Source organism: Oncorhynchus tshawytscha, linkage group LG05 (genome assembly GCF_018296145.1).
Source record: "Oncorhynchus tshawytscha isolate Ot180627B linkage group LG05, Otsh_v2.0, whole genome shotgun sequence".
NCBI lineage: Eukaryota > Metazoa > Chordata > Actinopteri > Salmoniformes > Salmonidae > Oncorhynchus > Oncorhynchus tshawytscha.
Window position 1 is genome coordinate 50,418,919 of NC_056433.1, and position 27,885 is coordinate 50,446,803.

Here is a 27,885-nt window from a genome sequence, read left to right on the forward strand (position 1 = left end):
CTGGGGGAAACTCCAGAACGCCCTGAACACCCAGGGGTCCCTCACAGCAATGTTTGAGGTGACCAAGCTGACGGATAATAGCATTAAAACCGTTATTATCCGTATGTACAATGAAACCGTACAGCCGGAGGACATTGCAGTATGGCTGGGCAGGTACTGCAACGTGAAGGGTCCCCTGATCCAGGTAAAAGACCTCGACGGGATCTGGACAGGGGCCTGGAGAGTCACTGTCCAGCAAAGGGAGGACCCTGGGGGCTATGGTGGGTTGAAAGCCATCCCATCCACCATAGTCCTCGGAGAGAACAGGGGCCATGTTCACTACCAGGACCAGCCCAAGCTGTGCCGTAAGTGTGGTGAACATGGCCACCTTGCGGACGCCTGTCAGAAGGTCGTCTGCATGAAGTGCCGGGAGGTGGGCCACCGCTACGAGGAGTGCACGAACGGAAGGTCGTGCAACCTCTGTGGCGAGCGGTCCCACCTCATCCGCGACTGCCCCTCCTCCTGGGCCAACAGGGCCAAGGCTGGAAGGAGGGAGTGGGCGGCCGCGGACCGGGCTTTCGAGCGCCAGAGGGCTGGAACGGCAGTTGCCGAGGTGGTGGTAGTAGAGGAGCCGGTGGAGGAGGAGGCAGTAGTGGAGGCGGTAGTGGTGGTGGAGGAGACAGTTGTGGAGCAGGTGGTGGTGGTAGTGGCTGTAGTGGAGGGCGCGGAAGGTGTAGTGGTGGAAGAAGTGGGAGGAGAGGACAAAACCCTCCCCACCCCAATCCCCCTGCCCCAGACTAATGTGACCCCTGAAGGAGAAAGTGCCGAGAAAGACGGCTCCGGAGAGATGTTCAGCGAAAGCTCCCCAAGTGGGTCAGATATTATAGGGCCGGTGTCGGAAAGTACCATGGAGACTGTGTCAGAAGGTACGGGAGAGGAGGGGGAGATTCTGAAGGAACACCTCCCCCTACGTAAAAGAAACGCTGAAGAGCTCTCTGACCCCGAACAGGGTGAGGAGAAAAAGGGAAAGGTGGAGTGGGAGAGCTCTCAGGGGGAGGAAGAACCCAGAACCTTCCCCTCCAACTCCCCCAATCAAGTTTCCTTTTTAAGTCCTATTTTAACCTCCTCTCCCTTCCAAACTCCCTTACCCCGGAGGGAGAGAGAGAAAGTCCCGGAGAACTAACCCCTTTTAACTGTTCAATGCTTCTTCTTTTAGCACTGTTTTTACTCACCCCTTTTATGGCTTTTAAAATCACCACTATAAATGTGAGGAGTGTAAGAACAGCAACAAGAGCACAGTCGGTTTTATCCTTTTTAGAAAGGTTTAACTCTGATGTGTTTTTACTACAGGAGTGTGGTCTACCCTTTTTATCCTCTTACAGGAAATGGGGGGATAAGTGGCAGCACGGGCCCTCCATTTGGAGTGGCTCCAATTTTAACAAGAACGACGGTGTTGCCATTTTAATCAAGACCCCACAGGTGGTGGTGAAGGGGAGCACGGTGGTGGTAGGTGGGCGTGCTCTTTTAGCCAATTGTACCTTCATGGGGAGGGATTTTAACGTGCTAAATGTGTATGGTTTTAATGACAAACATGACCGGTGCACACTTTTAGAAGACCTGCAGTCCCACATGCTAGGGAGGGATCCTCTAGTGGTGGGTGGGGATTTTAACTGTGTTTTAAGTAGAGCAGACAGGAGAGGGGCAGGAGGGGATTTTAAGGTAGACAGGTCAAGTGTTTTATTGCAAGGGCTGTGCAGGGATTTTAAACTGACTGACTGTTTTAAAACCCTGCATCTAAGAGAGGAGGGCGTCACCTGGAACAGTGGTGATGGCACCAGAGCCTCTCGCATTGATTATCTGTTTACCCGGGACTGTCCCCCAACTGATGCTAGAATAACCCCTGCTTTCTTCTCAGATCACGTAATGCTGACGTGCACCCTTTCACTATCTTCGGGGGTGACTGTGGGAAGAGGGCCCTGGAAATTGAACTGCTCCCTTTTAGAAGATGATAGAGTAGTTAGTCAGTACAGAGAGCAGTTCAGCCAGTGACAGACGCTACAGGACTTATTTGACACGCGAGCACAGTGGTGGGAAATGGTGAAGGGAAGGACGAGGACCTTCTTTAGAGAGATAGGAAAGGAAAAAAGCAAAGAAAAAGAGAGACGCATGGTGGGACTGCAAAAGCGACTGGAAAGGTATTTTAACCTATGCCAACAGGGCCTCGATTTTAACCAAGAAATTAAAGAAGTAAAAAAGGAAATGGCACTTTTAGCAGAACAGAGAAGCAAGGGGGTTATTTTAAGAAGCAAGGAAAGGGAATTAGAAGAGGGGGAGAAGTGCACCAGGTACTTTTTTAAGAAAATAGTTAGTAAGGGTAGGATTATGACAGGATTGAGAAACAAGGAAGGGGTTTTAAAAACAGACACAGAGGGAATAAAGGAAGTGGTCGAGGACTTTTATGGGGAACTGTTTGGGGTAAAAGATGTGTGCGAGGGAACAATGGGGGACCTTTTAACATACATCGACAAGACCTTACCCAATACAGACGACCTGAAAAAGACCTGACGAGGACAGAAATAGACCAAGGACTGAAACGTTTTAAGAGGGGTAAATCACCGGGGAGGACGGCCTCCCCTTGGAGTTTTATCTGACCTTTTGGGATGTTTTAGCCGACGAACTTCTGACTGTTTTTACTGACTTCGAACACCTTGACAGACTACCCGACAGTTTTAGAGTGGGGATCGTGACTCTTTTATACAAGAAAACGACAGGACGGACCTGAAAAACTGGAGACCGATTACCCTTTTAAACTTTGATTGTAAACTTTTTACCAAGGTTTTAACACTCAGAATGTCTTCTGTTTTAGGGGAGGTGATCCACCCGGACCAAACCTGTGCCGTGCCCAGAAGGAAGATCACGGACAGCCTGATACTGATCCGAGATGCCATCTGTTACGCGAGAGACAGAAACATGCGGCTTGTAGTCCTAAATTTAGATTTTGAAAAAGCCTTTGATCGGGTCTCGCACCAGTACCTTTTACGGTGCTGCAAAAATGGGTTTCCCGGACAGGTTTTTAGCTTGGGTGGGACTGCTGTACGGGGACATCACCAGCAAAATCCTTGTAAATGGGCATCTGTCAAAAGCAGTGGGAGTACACTGCGGCGTCCGTCAGGGCTGTCCGTTATCTCCTCTTCTGTTCGTGGCCTGTATTGAACCACTGGCACAGGTCTTGAGAAGGGACCAAGGGATCAGTGGGGTGGGTATCCCGGGAGTGGGGGATGACCGCCAAGTGCGTCTTTTACATGGACGACGTCAACATTTTATGTACCGACCTTTTATCCGTCGACAGGACTCTGGACAGGACTGACTGGTACGGACGAGCCTCTGGGGCGAGACTGAACAGAGACAAGACAGAGGCCCAATTCTTCGGACCGTGGGCAGACCCAGACTTGACCAGACTACCTCTGACAGTTAAACTGACGGACATAAGGGTACTGGGGGTAAAGTTTGACCGGGGGGGAGGAGGGAGCGGTAACTGGAGTGGAATCCTGGGGACTGTAAGACAGAGACTGGGTTTTTGGGGACTACGACAGCTGACTTTTGAGGGCAAGGTTTTAATCATTAAAGCTGTGATTTTACCTGTGCTTTTATTAATCAGTTCTGTTTTTATCCCCCCTCGAAGGAGTATTTTAGACCTGGAGCGAATGCTTTTTTACTTCCTGTGGGGAGGCAAGTGGGAGAGGCTGAGGAGGGAGGTGGTCAAGAGGCCCAGGTCCAAGGGGGGGAAAGGCTTGCCTGACCTCTACTTGTTCCTGGGCAGCCGCTACACAGCGTTACATCTGACTCTTGCCACCTCCCCGGTCAACAACAAGACTCAGGCCCTCGCACGGTTCTGGCTGGGATCTTACCTCAGGACTCTGAGGCTGATCCCAGTCGACCTGCGAGCCCCAGTCTCTTTCCTGCTACCCCCGCCCTACGTCCAGCTCCAGAAGATTTTAAGACATTTTAAACTGGAAAAAGAAACAGTCACGGTCTTAACAAAACACTGCTCTCTTCTCTCTCTTGTGCAGGATCGGGAACCAGTATGTCCAGCGCGGGCTCGCTATAGGTGAGCCCACAACGGTTTGGCGCAACGTGGCCCACCCTGCTCTCCTGAATCGGCATCGGGACCTGTCCTGGATGGGCGCCCACGAGATCCTCCCGGTCAGGGCCATTATGCACTCACGGGGCATGGCGAGGACATCCGCGTGCCCCCGACCAGGCTGAGGCCAAGAAGAGTCGGTGAGGCACATGCTCTGGGAGTGCAGAGCCGCCAGGGACTTGTGGAAGGAAGCAGGCCCCCTGATCACCTCGTGTCTGCCAGCAGGGGAGGACCTAACACCTCAGCTCGTGCTGTATGGGGTGGGCCGAAGGCCCATTTCATCCAAGACCTTCACCAAGCTCTGGCCCACCCTCACGTGCCTGAAGGAAGCACTGTGGTCCTCCCGCAACCTGCTGGTAGCGAAAAACGTAGAGACCACCCCCCAGGCAGTGGCCATGGTAGCCACGGAAGCCCTGGGACCCCAGGCGAAGGGTCCCCCACAACACCGTAGGTCCCGGCGGCCACGGCCTGACAGCGCTGCGGCGCCTAGGGCGATGCGCCTAGGGGAGGGATTTCCTCTGGGCCCCGAAGGACGGTACGATGATCTATTCAGAAGAGCAGGAGGAGGTGAGCTTGATAACGACTCACCCCGCTCCTGTACAAGGGACTGAAGACAGCTTTTTAACAAAGTGGCTTTTTAACATGTTTTTCATGTCTTAAAAATGTTTTACCTTTGTTAGATCATTAGTACACATTTTAAATGGCTTTACAGATTTGATGTTTTTACAAGGAAAGTACTTTTATTAATGGTTGTTTTCATTGGTTTTAACAACATGTACTTTTTAACAAATTTAAATGTAACTTTCAAATGCTGTGTTTTATGCTTTGTTGCCGTTTTTATGTGTATAAATGATGTAAAAAATGTATGAGCTTTTTAAAGGAATTGTGCCAATAAAACTTTTCCAAAAGAAAAAATGATTAAAAGTAGTGTGGAGCCGGTGGTGGAAGAAGTGGGAGGAGAGGACAAACCCCCCCCCCCAATCCCCCTGCCCCAGACTGATGTGACCCCTGAAGGAGAACGTGCCGTACAGGAGAGGAGGGGGAGATTCTGAAGGAACACCTCCCCCTACGTAAAAGAAACGCTGGGTGAGGGTGAGGGGTGAGGAGAAAAAGGGAAAGGTGGAGTGGGAGAGCTCCCAGGGGGAGGAAGAACCCAGAACCTTCCCCTCCAACTCCCCCAATCAAGTCTCCTTTTTAAGTCCTATTTTAACCTCCTCTCCCTTCCAAACCCCTTTACCCCGGAGGGAGAGAGAGAAAGTCCCTGAGAACTAACCCCCTTTTAACTGTTCAATGCTTTTTCTTTTAGTACTGTTCTTACTCACCCCTTTTATGGCTTTTAAAATCACCACTATAAATGTGAGGAGTGTAAGAACAGCAACAAGAGCACAGTCGGTTTTATCCTTTTTAGAAAGGTTTTACTCTGATGTGTTTTTACTACAGGAGTGTGGTCTACCCTTTTTATCCTCTTACAGGAAATGGGAGGATAAGTGGCAGCACGGGCCCTCCATTTGGAGTGGTTCCAATTTTAACAAGAACGACGGTGTTGCCATTTTAATCAAGACCCCACAGGTGGTGGTGAAGGGGAGCACGGTGGTGGTAGGTGGGCGTGCTCTTTTAGCCAATTGTACTTTTATGGGGAGGGATTTTAACGTGCTAAATGTGTATGGTTTTAATGATAAACATGACCGGTGCACACTTTTAGAAGACCTGCAGTCCCACATGCTAGGGAGGGATCCTCTAGTGGTGGGTGGGGATTTTAATTGTGTTTTAAGTAGAGCAGACAGGAGAGGGGCAGGAGGGGATTTTAAGGTAGACAGGTCAAGTGTTTTATTGCAAGGGCTGTGCAGGGATTTTAAACTGACTGACTGTTTTAAAACCCTGCATCCAAGAGAGGAGGGCTTCACCTGGACCAGTGGTGATGGCACCAGAGCCTCTCGCATTGATTATCTGTTTACCCGGGACTGTCCCCCAACTGATGCTAGAATAACCCCTGCTTTCTTCTCAGATCACGTAATGCTGACGTGCACCCTTTCACTAACCTCGGGTGTGACTGTGAGAATAGGGCCCTGGAAATTGAACTGCTCCCTTTTAGAAGATGATAGAGTAGTTAGTCAGTACAGAGAGCAGTTCAGCCAGTGGCAGACGCTACAGGACTTCTTTGACACGCGAGCACAGTGGTGGGAAATGGTGAAGGGAAGGACGAGGACCTTCTTTAGAGAGATAGGAAAGAAAAAAAAGCAAAGAAAAAGAGAGACGCATGGTGGGACTGCAAAAGCGACTGGAAAGGTATTTTAACCTATGCCAACAGGGCCTTGATTTTAACCAAGAAATTAAAGAAGTAAAAAAGGAAATGGCACTTTTAGCAGAACAGAGAAGCAAGGGGGTTATTTTAAGAAGCAAGGAAAGGGAATTAGAAGAGGGGGAGAAGTGCACAAGGTACTTTTTAAATAAAAAAGTTTGTAAGGGTAGGTTAATGACTCGTTTAAAAAATAAAGATGGGGTTTTAAAAACAGATACAGAAGGAATAAAAGAAGTAGTTGAGGATTTTTATGGGGAACTGTTTGGGGTAAAAGATGTGTGCGAAGAAACAATGGGGGACCTTTTAACATACATCGACAAGACCCTACCCAATACAGACGACCTAACAAAAGACCTGACGAGGACAGAAATTGAACAAGGACTGAAACATTTTAAGAGGGGTAAATCACCGGGGGAGGACGGCCTCCCTTTGGAGTTTTACTTGACCTTTTGGGATGTTTTAGCCAACGAACTTCTGACTGTTTTTACCGACTTCGAACATCTTGACAGACTACCTGACAGTTTTAGAGTGGGGATCGTGACTCTTTTATATAAGAAAAACGACAGGACGGACCTGAAGAACTGGAGACCGATAACCCTTTTAAACTTTGATTGCAAACTTTTTACCAAGGTTTTAACACTCAGAATGTCTTCTGTTTTAGGGGAGGTGATCCACCCGGACCAAACCTGTGCCGTGCCCGGAAGGAAGATCACGGACAGCCTGATACTGATCCGAGATGCCATCTGTTACGCGAGAGACAGAAACATGGGGCTTGTAGTCCTAAATTTAGATTTTGAAAAAGCCTTTGATCGGTTCTCGCACCAGTACCTCTTTAAGGTACTGCAAAAAATGGGTTTCCCGGACAGGTTCTTAGCTTGGGTGGGACTGCTGTACGGGGACATCACCAGCAAAATCCTTGTAAATGGGCATCTGTCAAAAGCAGTGGGAGTACACTGCGGCGTCCGTCAGGGCTGCCCGTTATCTCCTCTTCTGTTCGTGGCCTGTATTGAACCACTGGCACAGGTCTTGAGAAGGGACCAAGGGATCAGTGGGGTGGGTATCCCGGGGAGTGGGGGGATGACCGCCAAGTGCGTCTTTTACATGGACGACGTCAACATTTTATGTGCCGACCTTTTATCCGTCGACAAGACTCTGGACAGGACTGACTGGTACGGACGAGCCTCTGGGGCGAGACTGAACAGAGACAAGACAGAGGCCCAATTCTTCGGACCGTGGGCAGACCCAGACTTGACCAGACTACCTCTGACAGTTAAACTGACGGACATAAGGGTACTGGGGGTAAAGTTTGACCGGGGGGGAGGAGGGAGCGGAAACTGGAGTGGAATCCTGGGGACAGTAAGACAGAGACTGGGTTTTTGGGGACTACGACAGCTGACTTTTGAGGGCAAGGTTTTAATCATTAAAGCTGTGATTTTACCTGTGCTTTTATTAATCAGTTCTGTTTTTATCCCCCCTCGAAGGAGTATTTTAGACCTGGAGCGGATGCTTTTTTACTTACTGTGGGGAGGCAAGTGGGAGAGGCTGAGGAGGGAGGTGGTCAAGAGGCCCAGTTCCAAGGGGGGGGAAAGGCTTGCCGGACCTCTACTTGTTCCTGGGCAGCCGCTACACAGCGTTACATCTGACTCTTGCCACCTCCCTGGTCAACAACAAGACTCAGGCCCTCGCACGGTTCTGGCTGGGATCTTACCTCAGGACTCTGAGGCTGATCCCAGTCGACCTGCGAGCCCCAGTCTCTTTCCTGCTACCCCCGCACTATGTCCAGCTCCAGAAGTTAAGACATTTTAAACTGGAAAAAGAAACAGTCACGGTCTTAACAAAACACCACTCTCTTCTCTCTCTTGTGCAGGATCGGGAACCAGTGTGTCCAGTGCGCGGGCTCGCTATAGGCGAGCCCACAATGGTTTGGCGCAACGTGGCCCATTCTGCTCTCCTGAATCGGCATCAGGACCTGTCCTGGATGGTCGCCCACAAGATCCTCCTGGTCAGGGCCGTTATGCACTCACGGGGCATGGTGAGGACATCCGCGTGCCCCCGACCAGGCTGCGGCCAAGAAGAGTCGGTGAGGCACATGCTCTGGGAGTGCAGAGCTGCCAGGGACCTGTGGAAGGAAGCAGGCCCCCTGATCACCCCGTGTCTGCCAGCAGGGGAGGACCTAACACCTCAGCTCGTGCTGTATGGGGTGGGCCGAAGGCCCATTCCATCGAAGGCCTTCACCAAGCTCTGGCCCACCCTCACGTGCCTGAAGGAAGCACTGTGGTCCTCCCGTAACCTGCTGGTAGCGAAAAACGTAGAGACACCCCCCCAGGCAGTGGCCATGGTAGCCACGGAAGCCCTGGGGTGGTACGGAAGGAAGGGGGCCTCGACCCCAGGCGAAGGGTCCCCCACAACACCCTAGGTCCCGGCGGCCACGGCCTGACAGCGCTGCGGCGCCTAGGGCGATGCGCCTAGGGGAGGGATCTCCTCTGGGCCCCGAAGGATGGGACGATGATCTATTCAGAAGAGCAGGATGAGGTGAGCTTGATTAAAGGAATTGTGTCAATAAAACCTTTCTAAAAGAAAAAATTATTAAAAGTAGGATTTACTGTATATGTCACTTTGCAAGCCAGCATAATGTTACTTGCCCGATGTGACCTGCAAATCAGGAGTTTCAGACCACTGTGTTGGTGTAAAAACTAGGCTGTCAAAGTAGTAGCTTGTGATATACAGTGGGGTCTGAAATGACAGACACCCTTGATAAAGATGAGCAAAAATTAATGTATAAAATAAATAATTCAAATACTGAGCTATATTGTATAGGGAAATTGTATGGGGAAAGTATATTATTTTATGCTAGTACAATTGCTCAGACAAAGATTTTGTGTTTAAAAAGTAATTTAAAAAAATCTCAAATAGGTAGGATTCAAAATGATTGACAAACCTATTTTCAATACTTTTCATTACCTCACCTTGTGAGGATAACCGCACTGCGCCTTTTTCTTGAATGTTTTATGAGTTTGAGAAAACATTGGGAGAGATCTTAGACCATTCCTCCATACAGAATCCTTCCAGATCCTTGATGTCCTTCGTCTGCTCTTATCGACTGCCCTCGTCAATTCAAACCACAGGTTTTCAATGGGGTTCAAGTCCAGAGACTGAGATGGCCATTGCAAAATTATGATTTTGCAACCAATTAACAATTTCTTTGTGGATTGTGATGTGTACTTGGGGTTATTGTCTTGCTGGAAGATCCACTTGCGGCCACATGTTCCAGCCTCCTGGCAGAGGCAACCAGGTTTTTAGGCTAAAATGTCCTGTTACCGGGTAAAGTTCATGATGCTGTTGACCTTAACAAAGGGTCTCAAGATTAGTGTAAGCAAAATAGCCCCATAACATTAAAGATCCACCACAAATATTTTACAGAAGGTATGGGTTTCTTTTCGGGCAAATGCTTCTTGATGGAAGAAATAAATGAAAGAGTATAATTTCAATAATAAAATATTCACTTAGGCACTCACTTGGTTTAGGCTACAGGACTGAAAGCCTTTGAATGCAACAACCAACTAGCAAACACAGTCATGGATGGTATTGGTAACTCAATTCACTTGAAAGGCACCATGGGAAACATGCAAACAAGGTTTTACACCCTACAGTGTTAAAACAACATCCAAAAACCTTTTTAGAGATACATTTCTGCCACTTAAAGGGAACACACGGCTTTCTCACGGCGGTGGTCCCCTAAAAAGGCCATTTTTGACCTTTTCCAAAGGGCAGCTTTGTACCTGTACTATCTTGTCCCCTAAGGCAGGTACACTATTGGTTCTTTTAAGGTACGAACTGCAAGGGTACAATTACGTACCTATAACTAAAAGGTACAAAGGACTAAAGGGTACCACTACAGTAAATAGTTTGTACACCTTTAAGAACAAATCTAAACCTTTATTTCTGAGAGTGTAGGTAAAAGTAATCAAGTACCCAATCAACTGCATTGCGTATTGCTAAACAGAGGACCCCATTTCACCATGCAAACCCCACCTTATACTTTACGTGTGGAAGCTTAGTTGAGATGACTGAATCATTTGGCCACCGGGTAACTAAATATATCATGCAAAACTTGATCACACAGTAGAGTATTCTGAATTTCAATAATGGGAGAGGCTCGCCTAGCGTGGTGAGACTGGTATTTCTAGTTCCTGAGGTACACTATATTGGCTTCCCGTGGTGAAATGGCATAACAGGACTCCGCCCACTACACCACCGCTAGGATCACATATTTACCAGGAAGTTCAAAGAGGGGAAGCGTCTGGGAGTAAACAACAAAGTTGACCGTTAATGAGATATGTCTGTAAGCGCTGACGGCCCAGCTTTCCTGACTGGCTGGCTAATATGAGCTCACTTGTTTTCAAACAAATTTGACCGAGCTGAAACAGCCACGGCTGACTAATGTTTACCCATGTTTTTTTGAGAGAGGTGGGAACAACAGCTAATTGCAGTTTTGGAGGTGTCAGGGGAATAAACGACAGTGGGGTGAGCCGTCTGTAATATGCTTTTAGAAGAAAACACAGCATTTTATTACATCAAAACAACAAACCTGTAATACAAGGTATGGAATTATGACTGATTGTCACAGATCAATCCTAGTGTTTGATATGGTCACTTCAAATGCAGGGGCTGAAGTAGGCCTAACCTAATGTAGCTATTCAATCATACAGGATGTTTTCCTATCACACATACATGCACAATACATCCCACAATAATGAGCTAACTGTAGGCCTACACTGGTACCCTTAATCCTGTGTACCCCCAGTCCACGAACCCAAAGGGGCACACAAAGGGAGCTGGGACCTTGGTGCTGCTAATGAAACTAGGCCACGGAGGACCAGGCTGGGGCCAAACACACACACACACACATGCACAAACAAAGGCTGGGCTGGGCTCCATTCCTTACACACGCTGGGCTATGTTTTGGTGTTTTGGGGGCCAGGCGTCTCTCTCCCTCTCAGGCCTGGCTGTCTAATGAGATTTGACAGCCTCCTGATCCTTACCACCCATCGGCGGGGGAGACCAGAGGGGAAGAGGAGGGAGGACTAACTCACCATCTGCCCACGGACCACCCACCGTATACGGGTGGCCCACCCACCGGACCTCCCCTCGCTACTTAGACTTGGGCCTATTCACCCTCATTCACACATCATGGCTATTTTGCTGCCATAACTTTCAGAAAGTGGCCTGAGGAGGCACATACAGTGCATTCTGAAAGTATTCAGACCCCTTGACTTTTTCCACATTTTGTTACTTTACAGCATTATTCTAAAATGTATTAAATAGGTTTTTCCCCTCATCAATCTACACACCCTACCCCATAATAACAAAGCAAAAACATGTTTTTAGACATTTTTGCAAATGTATTAAAAAACGAAACTGATATATTACATTGATATAAGTATTCAGACCCTTTACTCAGTACTTTGTTAAAGCACCTTTGGCAGCGATTACAGCCTTCAGTCTTCTTAGGTATGAGTCTACAAGCTTGGCACACTTGTATTTGGCAAGTTTCTCCCATTCTTCTTTGCAGACCCTCTCAAGCTCTGTCAGGTTGGAGAAGGAGCGTAGCTGTACAGCTATTTTCAGGTCTCTCCAGAGATGTTCGATTGGGTTCAAGTCCGGGCTCTGGCTGGGTCACTCAAGGACATTCAGAGACTTGTCCCGAAGCCCCTCCTGCGTTGTCTTGGCTGTGTGCTTAGGGTTGTTGTCCTGTTGGAAGGTGAACCTTCGCCCCAGTCTGAGATCCTGAGTGCTCTGGAGCAGGTTTTCATCCAGGATCTCTCTGTACTTTCCTCCGTTCATCTTTCCCTTGATCTTGACTGGTCTCCCAGTCCCTGCCACTGAAAAACATGATGCTGCCACCACCATGCTTCACCGTAGGGATGGTGCCAGGTTCCTTCCAGATGTGACACTCAGCACTCAGGCCAAAGAGTTCAATCTTGGTTTCATCAGACCATGTTTCTCAAAATATACATTTGCAAAAATGTCTAAAAACCTGTTTTAGCTTTGTCATTATGGAGTATTGCGTGTAGACTGATGATTTAAAAAAAAGTATTTTAGAATAAGGCTGTGACGTAACAAAATGTGGAACAAGTCAAGGGGTCTGAATACTTTCCGAAGGCACTGTAGATGTAATAGAAGCAATAGAATAGCAACATGTCCTGTCTGAAAGGGGTCTGGAGTGTTAATAATATTAAATCATGTATAATTAATGCTAAATAATGACCCACATAACCAATACATGAAACAGGCAAAAGACCTGAGGCAATATTCTTTATCTAACACTCCTCCAACCCCCACTGGTGAAAAATGTACTACAGCTACCAGCCAGCTTCCGAGTAGCAGAGATAGGACAGTAAACATTGACACAGTGTAGGCAGCACCAGGCTACACTGCGGGCCAAGGGCCTACTCATTATTGGTTACACAACTGCTAAGATGACAGCTAGCTAGATTACCTCCCAGACCAAGCTAAGTTAGCAGTCAGTCACAGACAGAGCAGGCCAAGGCAGGCCAGGGTGCTCCAGTTTTCCAATTCAGCTGCCAAATCAGAGGCTATGGGACAAATCCCTTCCATCTCTACTGGGCTTTGATGGATAAAGTCCCCTGTTAGTCTCATAAAAGCACCCAGCAGGGCACCCAGCAGGGCACTGGACAGTAAAAGCCCTATAGACAATTAGCCACCATAGACCCCCACCCCGGGGACCAGAGGCTGCTTTTGAACTATTTCATAGGCTACATGGCGATTGATGTGAGCACAATGTGAGTCATTAACTAACGACTTTCATGCAATTATCATGAGCGAGAACATTATTATTAAGCGAGAACATTATTGTTAATTATAAATTATTTTCACTTATTAGCAGGACTAAGGGGGCATTTGAAATCAGCAAGGGGGGCACAATTAATTTGAGGACATAGGCTACAAGATAGATAGGGTAATTAACCTATTACAAACAGCCTATGGGAATGCGGCCGTTCACACAGCTGTCTTACCAAAATAATGCAAACTAAACGCTGAAGGTAGTTATGATGAAATATGATGAAACATACCGATAAATGGCTATACCCATTGGCATCATTTGAGTTCCTGCATTGGAATTAGATTGAATTCTGCGTACATCACACTATACCACAATAAACATAAAATGTCCAATGCTGAGACCATTTAGGGCTTTTGAAGAGACAGGTTGGCAGGTCGACCTTCGCCTCTCCCGTGTCCGTACAGGAGTTGCAGCGATGAGACAAGACTGTAACTACTACCAATTGGATACCACGAAATTGGGGAGAAAAAAGGGGTAACATTTTTTTTATTTTTTAAAGACGGGACCTGAATGTTTCTCAGAGTCATGGCTGAACAAGAACATGGATAATATACATCTAGATGTTTTTTCGACACATCGTCAAGACCATACGACATCGTCGGGTAAGGTTAGGGGGGGGGGGGTGTGTCTCTTTGTTAGCAACAGCTGGTGTGCAATCTATATTAAGGAAGTCTCAAGGTTCCGCTCGCCTGAGTTAGAAGACCTCAAAGTAAGCTGTAGACCATATTATTTAACAAGAGAGTTTTCATCTATATTTTTCGTGACTGTCTATTTACCACCACAAACCAACGCTGGCTCTAAGACAGCACTCAACGAGCTGTGTATTGCGTTTAATCTCGGCTTGGATGTCCGGGTTAGTTGTCCCCCCCCCCGTTCATACAGAGGTGGTGCTCCTAGTGGCCGATGATTTTAATGCAGGGAAACTGACATCAGTTTTACCTCATTTCTACCATCAAGTTACCTGTGCAACTACTGTAGAGGAGACAAAACTCTAGATCACCTTTACTCCAAACACAGAATGACATACCTTTGTAAGAATGCTATTCATCGACTACAGCTCAGCCTTCAACACCATGGTACCCTCCAAGCTCATCATTAAGCTGGGGGGTGTCGGTCTGAACCCCGCGCTGTGCAGCTGGGTCCTGGACTTCCTGTTTTCCGACCCCAGGTGGTGAAAGTAGGCAACCACACCTCCACAACGCTGATCCTCAACACTGGGGCCCCTCAGGGGTGCATGCTCAGCCCCATCCTGTACTCCAAAAAAGTGTTAAACAAATTAAAATATATTTTCTATTTGAGATTCTTCCAAGTAGCTACCCTTTGCCTTGATGACAGCTTTGCACACTCTTGGCATTCTCTCAACCAGAATCATGAGGTAGACACCTGGAATGCATTTCAATTAACAGGTGTGCCTTGTTAAAAGTTCATTTGTGGAATTTCTTTCCTTCTTAATGCATTTGAGTCAATCAGTTGTGTTGTGACAGGGTAAGGTTAGTATACAGAAGATAGCCCTATTTGGGAAAAGACCAAGTCCATATTATGGCAAGAACAGCTCAAGAGAAATCACAGTCCAACATTACTTTAAGACAGGGAGGTCAGAGAATATGGACATTTTCAAGAACTTTGAAAGTTTCTTCAAGTGCAGTCGCAAAAACCATCAAGCGCTATGATGAAACTGGCTCTCATGAGGACCACCATAGGAAGATCCAGAGTTACCTCTGCTGCAGAGGATAAGTTCATTCGAGTTACCAGCCTCAGAAATTGCAGCCCAAATAAATGCTTCACAGAGTTCAAGTAACAGACACATCTCAACATCAACTGTCCAGAGGAGACTGCGTGAATCAGGCCTTCATGGTCGAATTGCTGCAAAGAAACCACTACTAAAGGACAGCAATAATAAGAAGAGACTTGCTTGGGCCAAGAAACACGAACAATGGACATTAGACCGGTGAAAATCTGTCCTTTGGTCTGATGAGTCCAAATTTTAAATGTTGGTTCTAACCCCTGTGTCTTTGTGAGACGCAGAGTAGGCGAACGGATGATGTCCGCATGTGTGGTTCCCACAGTGAAGCATGGAGGAGGAGGTGTGATGGTGCTTTGCTGCTGACACTGTCTGTGATATATTTAGAATTCAAGGCACACTTAACCAGTATGGCTACCACAGCATTCTGCAGAAATACCCCATCCCATCTGGTTTGCACTTTGTGGTAATATATATATTTTTCAAACAGGACAATAACCAAACACACCTCCAGGCTGTGAAAAGGCTATTTGACCAAGAAGGAGAGTGATGGGAGTGCTGCATCAGATGACCTGAACCCAATTGAGATGATTTGGGATGAGTTGGAGAGTGAAGGAAAAGCAGCCAACAAGTGCTCAGCATATGTGGGAACTCCTTCAAGACTGTTGGTAAAGCATTCCAGGTGAAGCTGGTTGAGAGAATTCCAAGAGTGTGCAACGCTGTCATCAACTCAAAGGGTGGCTACTTTGAAGAATCTCAAATATAAAATGTATTTTGATTTGTTTAACACTTTTTTTGGTTACTACATGATTCCATATGTGTAATTTAATCGTTTGATGTCTTCACTATCATTCTACAATGTAATAAAAATGGTAAAATAATGAAAAACTCTTGAATGAGTAGGTGTGTCCAAACTTTTGACTGGTATTGTAAATACTTCTAGTTAAGGCCTATCCAATTGAACTATTGCTGTACATAGTTAATATACAACATATTATATCCATACACTGTCCATGTTGTCTATTCACCCCATTACAGATATATTTATACTCCTAATATTTCTACACTTCTTAATTCCATTCTTTTACTTTTTAGATTTGTGTGTACAATGCATGCACAATTATTAGGCAAGTGAGTATTCTGATCTTCTCATTATTTCTATGCACATTTTTCAACTCCAAACCATATAAACTTGAATGCTTATTGGATTTAATCATTTTCAGGTGATATGTATTTGTGTAATGAGTAATGAGGGAGGGTGTGGCAAAAGTGAATAACACCTTATATCAAGGTGTGCATAATTATTAGGCAGCTTCATGACCTCAGGTAAAATGGGCCAAAAAAGAGATTTAACTGACACTGTAAAGTCAAAAATTGTCAAATGCCTTTCAGACAGATGCAACACTCTTGAAATAGCCAAACTATTGACACGTGACCACGGGACAATCAAACGTTTTGTTGCGAATAGTCAACTGGGGCGCAAAAAATGCACGGAGAAGAAAAGGCGCAAATTAACTGCAAAAGACTTGAGAAGAATTAAACGTCAAGCTACCAGGAACCCATTATCCTCCAGTGCCACCATATTCCAGAACTGAGAAGAATTAAACATCAAGCTACCAGGATCCCATTATCCTCCAGTGCCACCATATTCCAGAACTGAGAAGAATTAAACGTCAAGCTACCAGGATCCCATTATCCTCCAGTGCCACCATATTCCAGAACTGAGAAGAATTAAACTTCAAGCTACCAGGAACCCATTATCCTCCAGTGCCACCATATTCCAGACTTGAGAAGAATTAAACATCAAGCTACCAGGAACCCATTATCCTCCAGTGCCATCATATTCCAGACTTGAGAAGAATTAAACGTCAAGCTACCAGGATCCCATTATCCTCCAGTGCCACCATATTCCAGACTTGAGAAGAATTAAACGTCAAGCTACCAGGAACCCATTATCCTCCAGTGCCACCATATTCCAGAACTGAGAAGAATTAAACGTCAAGCTACCAGGAACCCATTATCCTCCAGTGCCACCATATTCCAGAACTGAGAAGAATTAAACGTCAAGCTACCAGGAACCCATTATCCTCCAGTGCCACCATATTCCAGAACTGAGAAGAATTAAACGTCAAGCTACCAGGAACCCATTATCCTCCAGTAACACCATATTCCAGAACTGCAACCTACCTGGAGTGTCCAGAAGTACAAGGTGTCAAGTGTTCAGAGACATGGCCAAGGTCAACAAGGCTGAAACACCACCACCACTGGATAAGATTCACAAGTTGAAGCATCAAGATTGGGCAAAGAAACACCTGAAGACAGATTTTTCAAAGGTTTTATGGACAGATGAAATGAGAGTGACTCTTGATGGTCCAGCTGGATGGGACCGTGGCTGGATCAGTAATGGACACAGGGCACCACTTCGAGTCAGGCGCTAGCAAGGTGGAAGAGGGGTACTGGTATGGGCTGATATCATTAAGGATGAGGTAGTTGGACCTTTTCGGGTTGAAGATGGACTGAAACTCAACTCCCAATCCTACTGCTAGTTTCTGGAAGATACTTTCTTCAGGCAGTGGTACAGGAAGAAGTTCTCAGCATTCAAGAAGGCCATGATCTTTATGCAGGACAATGCTCCATCACATGGATCCAAGTACTCCACTGCTTGGCTAGCCAGCAAGGACCTCAAAGATGACCGAATAATGACCTGTCCCTCTTCCTCACCTGACTTAAATCCTATTGAGAATTTGTGGGCCCTTCTCTAACTTGAGATTTAGAGCGAGGGAAGACAATACACCTCTTTGAACAACATTTGGGAGGCTGTGGTTTCTGCTTCAGCGAAAGTTGATTGTGAACAGATCAATAAACTGACAGACCCCATGGATGGAAGGCTCATGGCAGTTATTGAAAAGAAGGGTGGCTGTATTGGCCAAACATGTTATTTAATTGTCATTTTGTGTTACTTATTTGTTACTTACTCTAAAAATTGAGAATAAACAAGTGAGTTGGGAGAAATTATTTTTGTAATTTAGTTGCCTAATAATTCTGCACACTAATAGTTGTCTAATAATTATGCTCACTCATATTTTCTGGGGCAGCAGCATAGCCTAGTGGTTAGAGTGTTGGACTAGTAACCAAAAGGTTGCAAGATCAAAACCCCGAGCTGACAAGGTACAAAATCTGTCATTCTGCCCCTGAACAAAGCAGTTAACCCAGCAGTTAACCCACTGTTCCTAGGCTGTCATTGAAAATAAGAATTTGTTCTTAACTGACTTGCCTAGTAAAATAAAATAAAAATTCCCCTTAAAAAGACAAAACTCACTTTTCCTTTGAGGTTCAATAACATTTTGTTTTGGATTGCATTGTGTTTGTTCAACAATAAAAATGAATCCTGATCAATACAATTTGCCTAATAATTGTGCACGCTCCACTATAATTGAGAATTTCAATAAGCATTTCTCTACGGCTGGCCATGCTTTCCACTTGGCTACTGTACCCAGGTCAACTGCCCGGCACCCTCCACAGCAACCCGCCAAAGCCCCCACCATTTCTCCTTTACCCAAATCCAGATAGCTGATGTTCTGAAAGAGCTGCAAAATCTGGACCCTTACAAATCAGCCGGACTAGACAATCTGGACCCTCTCTTTCTAAAATGATCTGCCAAAATTGTTGCAACCCCTATTACTAGCCTGTTCAACCTCTCTTTCGTATCGTCTGAGATTCCCAAAGATTGGAAAGCTGCCGCAGTCATCCCCCTCTTCAAAGGGGGTGACACTCTAGACCCAAACTGCTACAGACCTATATGTATCCTACCCTGTCTTTCTAAGGTCTTCGAAAGCCAAGTTAACAAACAGATTACTGACCATTTCGAATCCCACCATACTTTCTCCGCTATGCAATCTGGTTTCAGAGCTGGTCATGGGTGCACTTCAGCCACGCTCAAGGTTCTAAACGTCATCATAACCGCCATCGATAAGAGACATTACTGTGCAGCCGTATTCATCGACCTGGCCAAGGCTTTCGACTCTGTCAATCACAACATTCTTATTGGCAGACTCGACAGCCTTGGTTTCTCAAATGATTACCTCGCCTAGTTTACCAGCTACTTCTCTGATAGAGTTCAGTGTGTCAAATCGGAGGGACTGTTGTCCGGACCTCTGACAGTCTCTATGGGTGTGCCACAGGGTTCAATTCTCGGGCCGACTCTCTTTTCTGTATACATCAATGATGTTGCTCTTGCTGCTGGTGATTCTCTGATCCACCTCTACGCAGACAACACCATTCTGTATACTTCTGGCCCCTCCTTGGACACTGTGTTAACCAACCTCCAGACAAGCTTCAATGCCATACAACTCTCCTCCCGTGGCCTCCAACTGCTCTTAAACGCAAGTAAAACTAAATGCATGCTATTCAATCGATCACTGCCCGCACCTGCACCTGCTCCAGGATCACTACCCTGGACGGCTCTGACTTAGAATACGTGGACAACTACAAATACGCGGGTGTCTGGTTAGAATGTAAACTCTCCTTCCAGACTCACATTAAGCATCTCCAATCCAAAATTAAATCTAGAATCGGCTTCCTATATCGCAACAAAGCATCCTTCACTCATGCTGCCAAACATTACCCTCGTAAAACTGACCATCCTACTGATCCTCGACTTCGGTGATGTCATCTATAACATAGCCTCCAACACTCTACTCAACAAACTGGATGCAGTCTATCACAGTGCCATCCGTTTTGTCACCAAAGCCCCATACACTACCCACCATTGCGACCTGTACGCTCTCGTTGGTTGGCCCTCGCTTCATACTCGTCGCCAAATCCACTGGCCACAGGTTATCTACAAGCCCCGCCTTATCTCAGCTCACTGCTCACCATAGCAGCACCCACTCGTAGCACGCGCTCCAGCAGGTATATCTCACTGGTCACCCCCCAAAGCCAATTCCTCCTTTGGTCGTCTTTCCTTCCAGTTCTCTGCTGCCCATGACTGGAACGAATTGCAAAAATCTCTGAAGTTGGAGACTCACATCTCCCTTACTAGCTTTAAGCACCAGCTGTCAGAGCAGCTTACAGATCACTGCACCTGTACATAGCCCATCTGTAAACAGCCCATCTATCTACCTACCTCATCCCCATACTGGTATTTATTTATTTATTTTGCTCCTTTGCACCCCAGTATCTCTACCTGCACATTCATCTTCTGCCGATCTACCATTCCAGTGTTTAATTGCTATATTGTAATTACTTCGCCACCATGGCCTATTTATTTCCTCATTATTTCCTTATTTCCTTACCTCATTTGCACTCACTGTATATAGACTTTTAGTTTTATTTTGTTCTACTGTATTATTGACTGTATGTTTTGTTTATTCCATGTATAACTCTGTGTTGTTGTACGTGTCAAATTGCTATGCTTTATCTTGGCCAGGTCGCAGTTGCAAATGAGAACTTGTTCTCAACTAGCTTACCTGGTTAAATAAAGGTGAAATTAAAAATGTAAAAATTAAAATGTGTGTATTGTTACTGTTGTGCATTGTGCACTGTTGGAGCTAGGAACACAAGCATATGGGAATGCAACCAATAACATTTGATTTGATGGCAAAATGCAGTAACCACGCCAACAGTGAAACTGAGAAAAATGGCTTTACATTTTTGGGGTTAGCCAGACAAATATGTTGTAGGTAGACAAGTGATAATTCACTGATGTATCATCTTATTATAAAGTCATTGGTATGCATATAAACCATAACCACTGATTTAACCTATGGCCCCTAAAATGCAAATACTGCACCTTTGTATGACCTTAAACAACTATATGGGTAATACAAAGGCAAAGTGCAGTATCTACAATCTAAATGTTTTTTTCAACTGTCTTGTTGTTTTTCTGTTTGACAGTTCTAACTATATTCCAACTGTATTTAATGGTTTTATGTAGTTATGTTTTCATGTTTTTATGTTGTATTGTAGTAACCCTTAAGCATTTTTCGCCATAAGGTAAGGACTATTTCATGATGAATGAATGTTTATACTTATACTACTTTGTGCAGTATTTACAATCTTAATATGTTTTCCCAATTTTCTTTTGTTTTTCTGTTTGACTTATTTATTTTTGTACCTTTATTTAACTAGGCAAATCAGTTAAGAACAAATTCTTATTAACAATGATGGCCTAACCCGGCCAAACACTAATCCAGACGACGCTGGGCCAATTGTACACCGCCTTATGGGATTCCCAATCACGGCCGGTTGTGATACAGCCTGGAATGGTAATTTATTCACTTAGAGGTCATAGGTCAAATCAGTAGTCATTGTTGATATGCATAAAAATGTACTTCATAATAAGATAATACATCAGTGCATTATCACTTATCTACCTACAACATATTTGGATGGACAGCTAGTAAACTTTAAATACATTTTTCTCAGTTTCACTGTTTGTGTAGTTACTGCTCGTTGCCTTTGTATGGCAGAGCGGATAACGGATTACTTGGATTTTGAAGCTACTGCACATTTTACACTATATTTTCACTGAAACTGAGCATAATTGAACAAGGACACTTTATCACAAGATAAAACATATACTATAAAGCCTGATATCAGTCTGAAAAATGTAGTTACTGCGTTTTGCCTTTGTAGGGCAGAGTACTGGTCTTGTCCTTTTAGAAATCAGAAAGGGCACTTTGAATACGGGATTTTAGAACCTCTATAAAGACCAGACCAGTACTTCCTGGAAAAGTGTGATATCAGCATCTTTCAGCGGCCTCATTCACTCAGATGTTTCCATCCTCACACAGACAGCTCCCACTTCCCTACCAGATCCAGAAAAGTGCTGAACCTGCTAATGTTTCAGAAACACTGAGCAGTGCTTTCTTGGCGAACCATGTTAACTACCGACTCCATTTTATATTACTGAATAGGGAAAGCAGCCACTGTTTCCTTCAGTGCTACTCTCCTACCAGGTCATATCACAGGGCCAGGATTATGAGCTACTGTAATCATTTACAATGTGTAACATTCCCAGGAGTCAACTGCCAAGAATGAAAGTGATTCATTTAAGCGAGGATATCAATGTGATAACAATGCCCCATGATGCCTTGAAAATAGACCATTAGTGAGTCAGAAGGTAGGTACCAGTGGTGTAAATGAACTAATACAAAAATACTTTGAAGTACTACTTAAGTAGTTTTATTTGGGTATCTATACTTTACTATTTATATTTTTTACAACTTTTACTCCACTACATTTCTAAAGAAAATATGTACTTTTTACTCACATACATTCTTCCTGACACCCAAAAGTACTAGTTAAACTTTGAATGCCTAGGCAGGGCAGCAATATGGTCAGAAATACGCACCTATCAATATAACGTGTTGTCATCCCTACTGCCTCTGATCTCACTAAACACAAATACTGCATTTGTAAATGATATCTGAGTGTTGGAGTGTGCCCTGGATGTCCGTAAATAAAAATATCATGCCATCTGGTTTGCTTAACTTATGGAATTTGATGTATAGCATTTACTTTTACTTTTCACTTCTACTCAAGTATGACAATGGATTACTTTTTCCACCACTCTACTTAAGTACATTTAAAACCAGATACTTTTAGACTTTTACTCAGGTAGTATTTTACTGGGGCACCTTCACTTTTACTTGAGTCACTTTCTATTAAGGTATCTTTACTTTTACTTTTAAGTATGACAATTGAGTACTTTTTCCACCACTGGTAGGTGCGTGCATCGACCAACACAAGTCAAAGTGTAGCCGAACATCATAGTAATTTCGAAAAAGATGTGCAGTTTTTGCTCCTTTCAAAACTGGTGGACCTAGTTGATTATTTAATTCTAGAATTTATTTTAAAAGTATCCTTTTTTAAAATGAATGAGAGTGCCTCTCCTTTGAAACAGTTACTAAGTCACACAGACCAAATGGATGCTGGGTAGCCATATTAAGTACAGACTACCGAGGTCAGCCATGGTGTACCCTGGTTCATACCACAGGGCATTGTCTGCAGCGCAACCAAAGACCCAAATAAATCCATAAAAGCACACTCCTCCTCTCATAGTTGTACAGTCAGGATCCATGGGGAAAAAAGAGGGAGAAGTATACAAAACCTCTGGCTTCTTACACACCCAAAAGACATCAAAGCCGACCATAGAGGGTGTGTTCTTGAAGAGTTAGAAAGGTCAGTCAGAGAGTAAATTGATGCTTCTGCTAACTCAGCTATCATTATTCTGACAAGCAAAAGTTCACAAGGCTAGAGAGACAGTTGTGGACAGCCAAATGAAATAAGGGGAAGAAAGAGGAACACCTTTCAAAAGATACGTCATTCTAGTCCCTTTTTGAGTGCAATGTTCCATTATGGACACCTGCCTCTGTCTCTCACTCGCTTTAACACTTCAAAAGCTCCCTTTGTGCTGAGTACGGTCCATAACAGTGGCTGGCGGTTGGCCTCGGTCAGAGTGACAGAATAAAGTCAAAGTGACAGAATGCAGTCCCAATCTGTGTCACCCGTGTGAAGCTGAATCAGTTTGGAGAAAGAAAAAAACACTAGTTTTCCCCAGTTTTCCTATTCCCACAGCCAACATGACCAGGGGTGTCAAAAGACCTCTTCAAAATGGAAGACCAGTTCAGTTCCTCTCCCCGTATAAAGGAATCTACTTTGATTCACAAGCCAAGAGTAGGGCCAGGGTGACAACATGGGCACTTCACTGCTTTGCAACCGGACAGAGGTTAGAAATAAAAATACAAATATGGGGTCAGGATGATGAGACAGAAATATCTCTACAAGCTTGGGGGATTGGCATACAGTGCCTTTAGAAAGTATTCACACCCCTTGACTTTTTTAGAAACGCTGTTGGTTTACAACCTGAATTTGAAAATGTATAAAATTGGGACTTTTGGTCACTGGCCTACCCACAATACCCCATTATGTCAAAGTGGAATTATGTTAAGAAATGAAAAGCGGAAATGTCTCGATTCAAGTTCAGGAGTAAAAATGTGCTTAACAAATCACATAATAAGTTGTATGGACTCACTCTATGTGCAATAATAGTGTTTAACATGATTTTTGAATGAGTACCTCATCTCTGTACCCCTCACATACAATTACAGTATGTATAAGAACCCTCAACCGAGCAGTGAATTTCAAAAACAGATTCAACCACAAAGACCAGAGAGGTTTCCCAATGCCTCGTAAAGAAAGGCACCTATTGGTAGATGGGTAAAAAGAAAAACATACATTGAATATCCCTTTGAGCATGGTGAAGTTATTAATTATACTTTGGATGGTGCAGCCATACACCCAGTCACTACGACGATATAGGCGTCCTTCCTAACTCAGTTGCCGGAGAGGAAGGAAACCGCTTAGGGATTTCACCATGAGGCCAATGGTGACTTTAAAACAGTTACAGAGTTTAATGGCTGTGATAGGAGAAAACTGAGAACTGATCAAAAACATTGTAATTACTCCACAATACTAGCCTAATTGACAGAGTGAAAAGAAGGAAGCCTATGGAGAATAGAAAAGTCCCAAAACATGTATCCTGTTTGCAAGGCACTAAAGTAGTACTGCAAAAAATATGGCAAAGCAATGAACTTTTAGTCCTGAATACAAAGTGTTATGTTAGGAGCAAATCCACTACAGCACATTACTGAGTACCACGCTCCATATTTTCTAGCCTAGTGGTGGCTGCATCATGTTATGGATATGCTTATAATTGTTAAGGACAGGCAAGATTTTCTGGATAAAAAAATAAATGGAATGGAGCTAAGCACAGGCAAAAACCTAGAGGAAAACCTGGTTCAGTCTGCTTTCCACCAGACACTGGGAGATGAATTTACCTTTCAGCAGTACAATAACCTAATACACAAGGCTAAATCTACACTGGAGTTGCTTACCAATAAGACAGTACATTTTCCTGAGTGGCCAAGTTACAGTTTTGACTTAAATTTACTTGAAAATCTAAGGCAAGACCTGAAAAGTGTTGTCTAGCAATGATCAACAGCCAATTTGACAGAGCTGGAAGAATTTTGAAAATAATAATGGACAAATGTTGCACAATCCAGGTGTGGAAGGTTCTTAGAGACTTACCCAGAAAGATTTCACAGCTGTAATCGCTACAAAGTATTGACTCAGGGGTGTGAATATTCATGCAAATTAAATTTCATTTCCATACATTTGCAAAAAATGGTCATTATGGGGTATTGTGTGGGGTGAGAAAAATTCAGGCTGTAACACAACCAAATGTGGAATAAGTCAAGGTGTACGAATACTTTCTGCAGGCACTGTAACACTGCCAGGGCATGCCTGTGGGACACACAGGGCAGAGAGAGAGGCTTGCATTTTCTAATGTATTATTTTTTCATCTGAACACAAAAGCCTGAGATCCTTGAGGAATTTCCGCCTCTCTGACAGACAAAGAGGACGGCTTGGTGCCCACTCTGAGAGCCATGTGGAGGAAAGCACAAAGCATCTGTTGATCGGAAGTGGCACAGTGTTTCCCTCTACTTGTTGTTTTCTCTCCCACACAGGTGGGGCCCTCAAGAAGAGATGTCCTTCTGATACCAAAATCCTTCATGGAAACCAATTGAGGCCAAATACTTTTCATTAGGAAGGCAATAGACATTGGTGTGTTGGCTAGGCCCACCCACCCCCTTCTATGATAGGGGGAACAATTCTGGTCAGGATTTATGGTCTCAGTACAGTGACAATAGTGCCAGTATAAGAGTCAGGGAGTAGTTGCTTACTCATTTGTCGCTCTCCGTAGCTGATGGCTTCGGCGAGAGGACTCCATCCCTGAGCGTTCTTCACCTTCACTGGTGCATTGTGGGCCAGCAGCAGATGGGCACACTCTGTGGGAAAAAGAGACAAGAGGAAACAGTCATTTACTTATTTCAGAGAAAGAGACAGAGCTAGTGGGAGAGAGCACTGCCTTGTTATTTAACTGACAATTTGTCAATGGTTAATCTGATTTGCGCTGCTATATGACACAGTGTGGACCGACTAGAGGGGACAAGGGTCAAGCATGGAAAATACACTAAATTATTGACCTCCAAAATCTTTAACAACTGTGTTCTGTGTAACGGTTTCTTCATAGCCTGAAGCCTGAAACGAGCAAAGAATGACAAGTCAACAGTACACCATGTTTCCCACCAAAAACGTTCCACCAGCCCTCTGCTGTGAAGTATTTCATTCAAACTCCACTGAGCTTTCCCATCAAACAGACAAAAGAGGCCCTGGAAGCTAATTTTATCTCCAACCTGACACCATGCCCATGTCGGAACAGGCTCTAATTTAGACTTTTAACTTCCCTTCTCCAGGGAAAGCTTCCAGAAATGGAATTTTGCAATAAAGTGAGACATTGTGTATGCTTCACTTCAAATATAATTATCTTCAAATTCATATATTTACTGACAAAATGCAACATTTTGGTCACATAGACCTACGAAAAGGCCTCATAGGATTGTATCCCAATCTGACTATTTCATTCTGATTTTATAAAGGGGATGTACTGTCATACATTTCACTGTGAGGCTCTCTCTTTCTGTGTAGCAGTTTTCATGTTGAATAATAAAGGAGACAAATGCTTTGTAGCAGTAGAGAATCATTCATCTAAACCTAAGAATAGTGGAGGGTCAGATAGGGAGTAAGAATGGGATGGAAATAGAAGGGTCGTTCCACGAAATGAGTCCGTTTTGAGTCCCTTTGGTATTTTAAGTAGAAATTGTGCACCAATATTGAATTTTAAAAGCCTGTATATTTAATGAAGTGCTATTTAATGTAGAGACCACATTGACAATTCAATGCATCATGTTTATATTAATAAAGACTTGGTAATGTGTCAGAATTCAGCATGTCCCTCTGTGCAGTCTTTGTAACTTCTTGGAAGAAGTTTAACCCACTTGACCCCAAAGTTTCTCCAAGTTTTCAACATCACTGTAAAGCCCTAGTTATTTTGTTGCTTCGACAAAGTCATTACTGAAGATCAAAATAGATGCTCGACACATACAGAGACAGAGAGGTGCTGTTTTGCTCGCTCTGATGCTGTCTCTGGTGAGATACATTCAGCCTATTGCGAATTGAATGAAATTTATGAAACACTGAGAGACGAAAGATAAATTATTTCAAATGTTTAAAAAACATTTTTCCTGATAAATTGTTTTGGGGGAAAGTCTGGCTTCCCTTGGCATCCATGTATACATGCCACCTGCTTGGTTTCCAGATAAATGTATTGAAAGAGAAAAATGAAATAGGCCTCTCCCACATTCTGATGGTGCTTCTGACACTATAGTAAAAGGCGTGTTGTGTTGGGTGAGGTGCTAAAGTCTGATGCATTTTGAAAACTTGCTAGTGTGTTGTGTTTATGAGAAGTTTCCTCGTGTGTGTGTTGTCGCATGAGCGGTAAACCTGTGGGCTGCTGTTTCCTCCTTGCTTGGCACAGATCTCACAAAAGTTCAAATTGCGACATTAATCACATAAAATGCATATGCCATATCTCACAACCGATTGGGCTTCCAGAATTTAGTGTGATCGCTGTGACAACATTTTCCCGTAGATTTGCATTATTCCACAAAGTTCTACCTAGCGTTGCAGTAACATAACCGTGTGACATAGCAGGCTCTAGCCCTGACTCCACTCTCCCTGAGTGAGAGAGGTGAGCACTGTGACAGACAGTCCAACAATGAGTCAAAGAGGTTTGGGCACATAGACAAATTTCCGGAATTTATTCCCCTTTAATAGGCACTTACGATAATCCATTCTTTATTTAACCTCTTAAAATGGGAAAACATGTTTTTTATTAAGTAGAACGTGTTCGTCGTGAAAAATGTTAAAATTAAGTGAATGTTTTTTTAAAGGGA

At 44.4% G+C, this 27,885-nt stretch overlaps 1 protein-coding gene across 1 annotated transcript in view; it reads right to left on the reverse strand.

Annotated features, from left to right (window-relative positions):
• The window catches only part of LOC112250766 (ankyrin repeat domain-containing protein 13C), an 89,206-nt gene that overhangs the window by 27,587 nt on the left and 33,734 nt on the right, over window positions 1-27,885 (reverse strand). Inside the window, exon 3 of the mRNA XM_024421177.2 lies at window positions 25,774-25,878. Within this exon, the coding sequence (XP_024276945.1) occupies window positions 25,774-25,878 (105 nt within the window). The remainder of the gene's footprint in view (window positions 1-25,773; window positions 25,879-27,885) is intronic.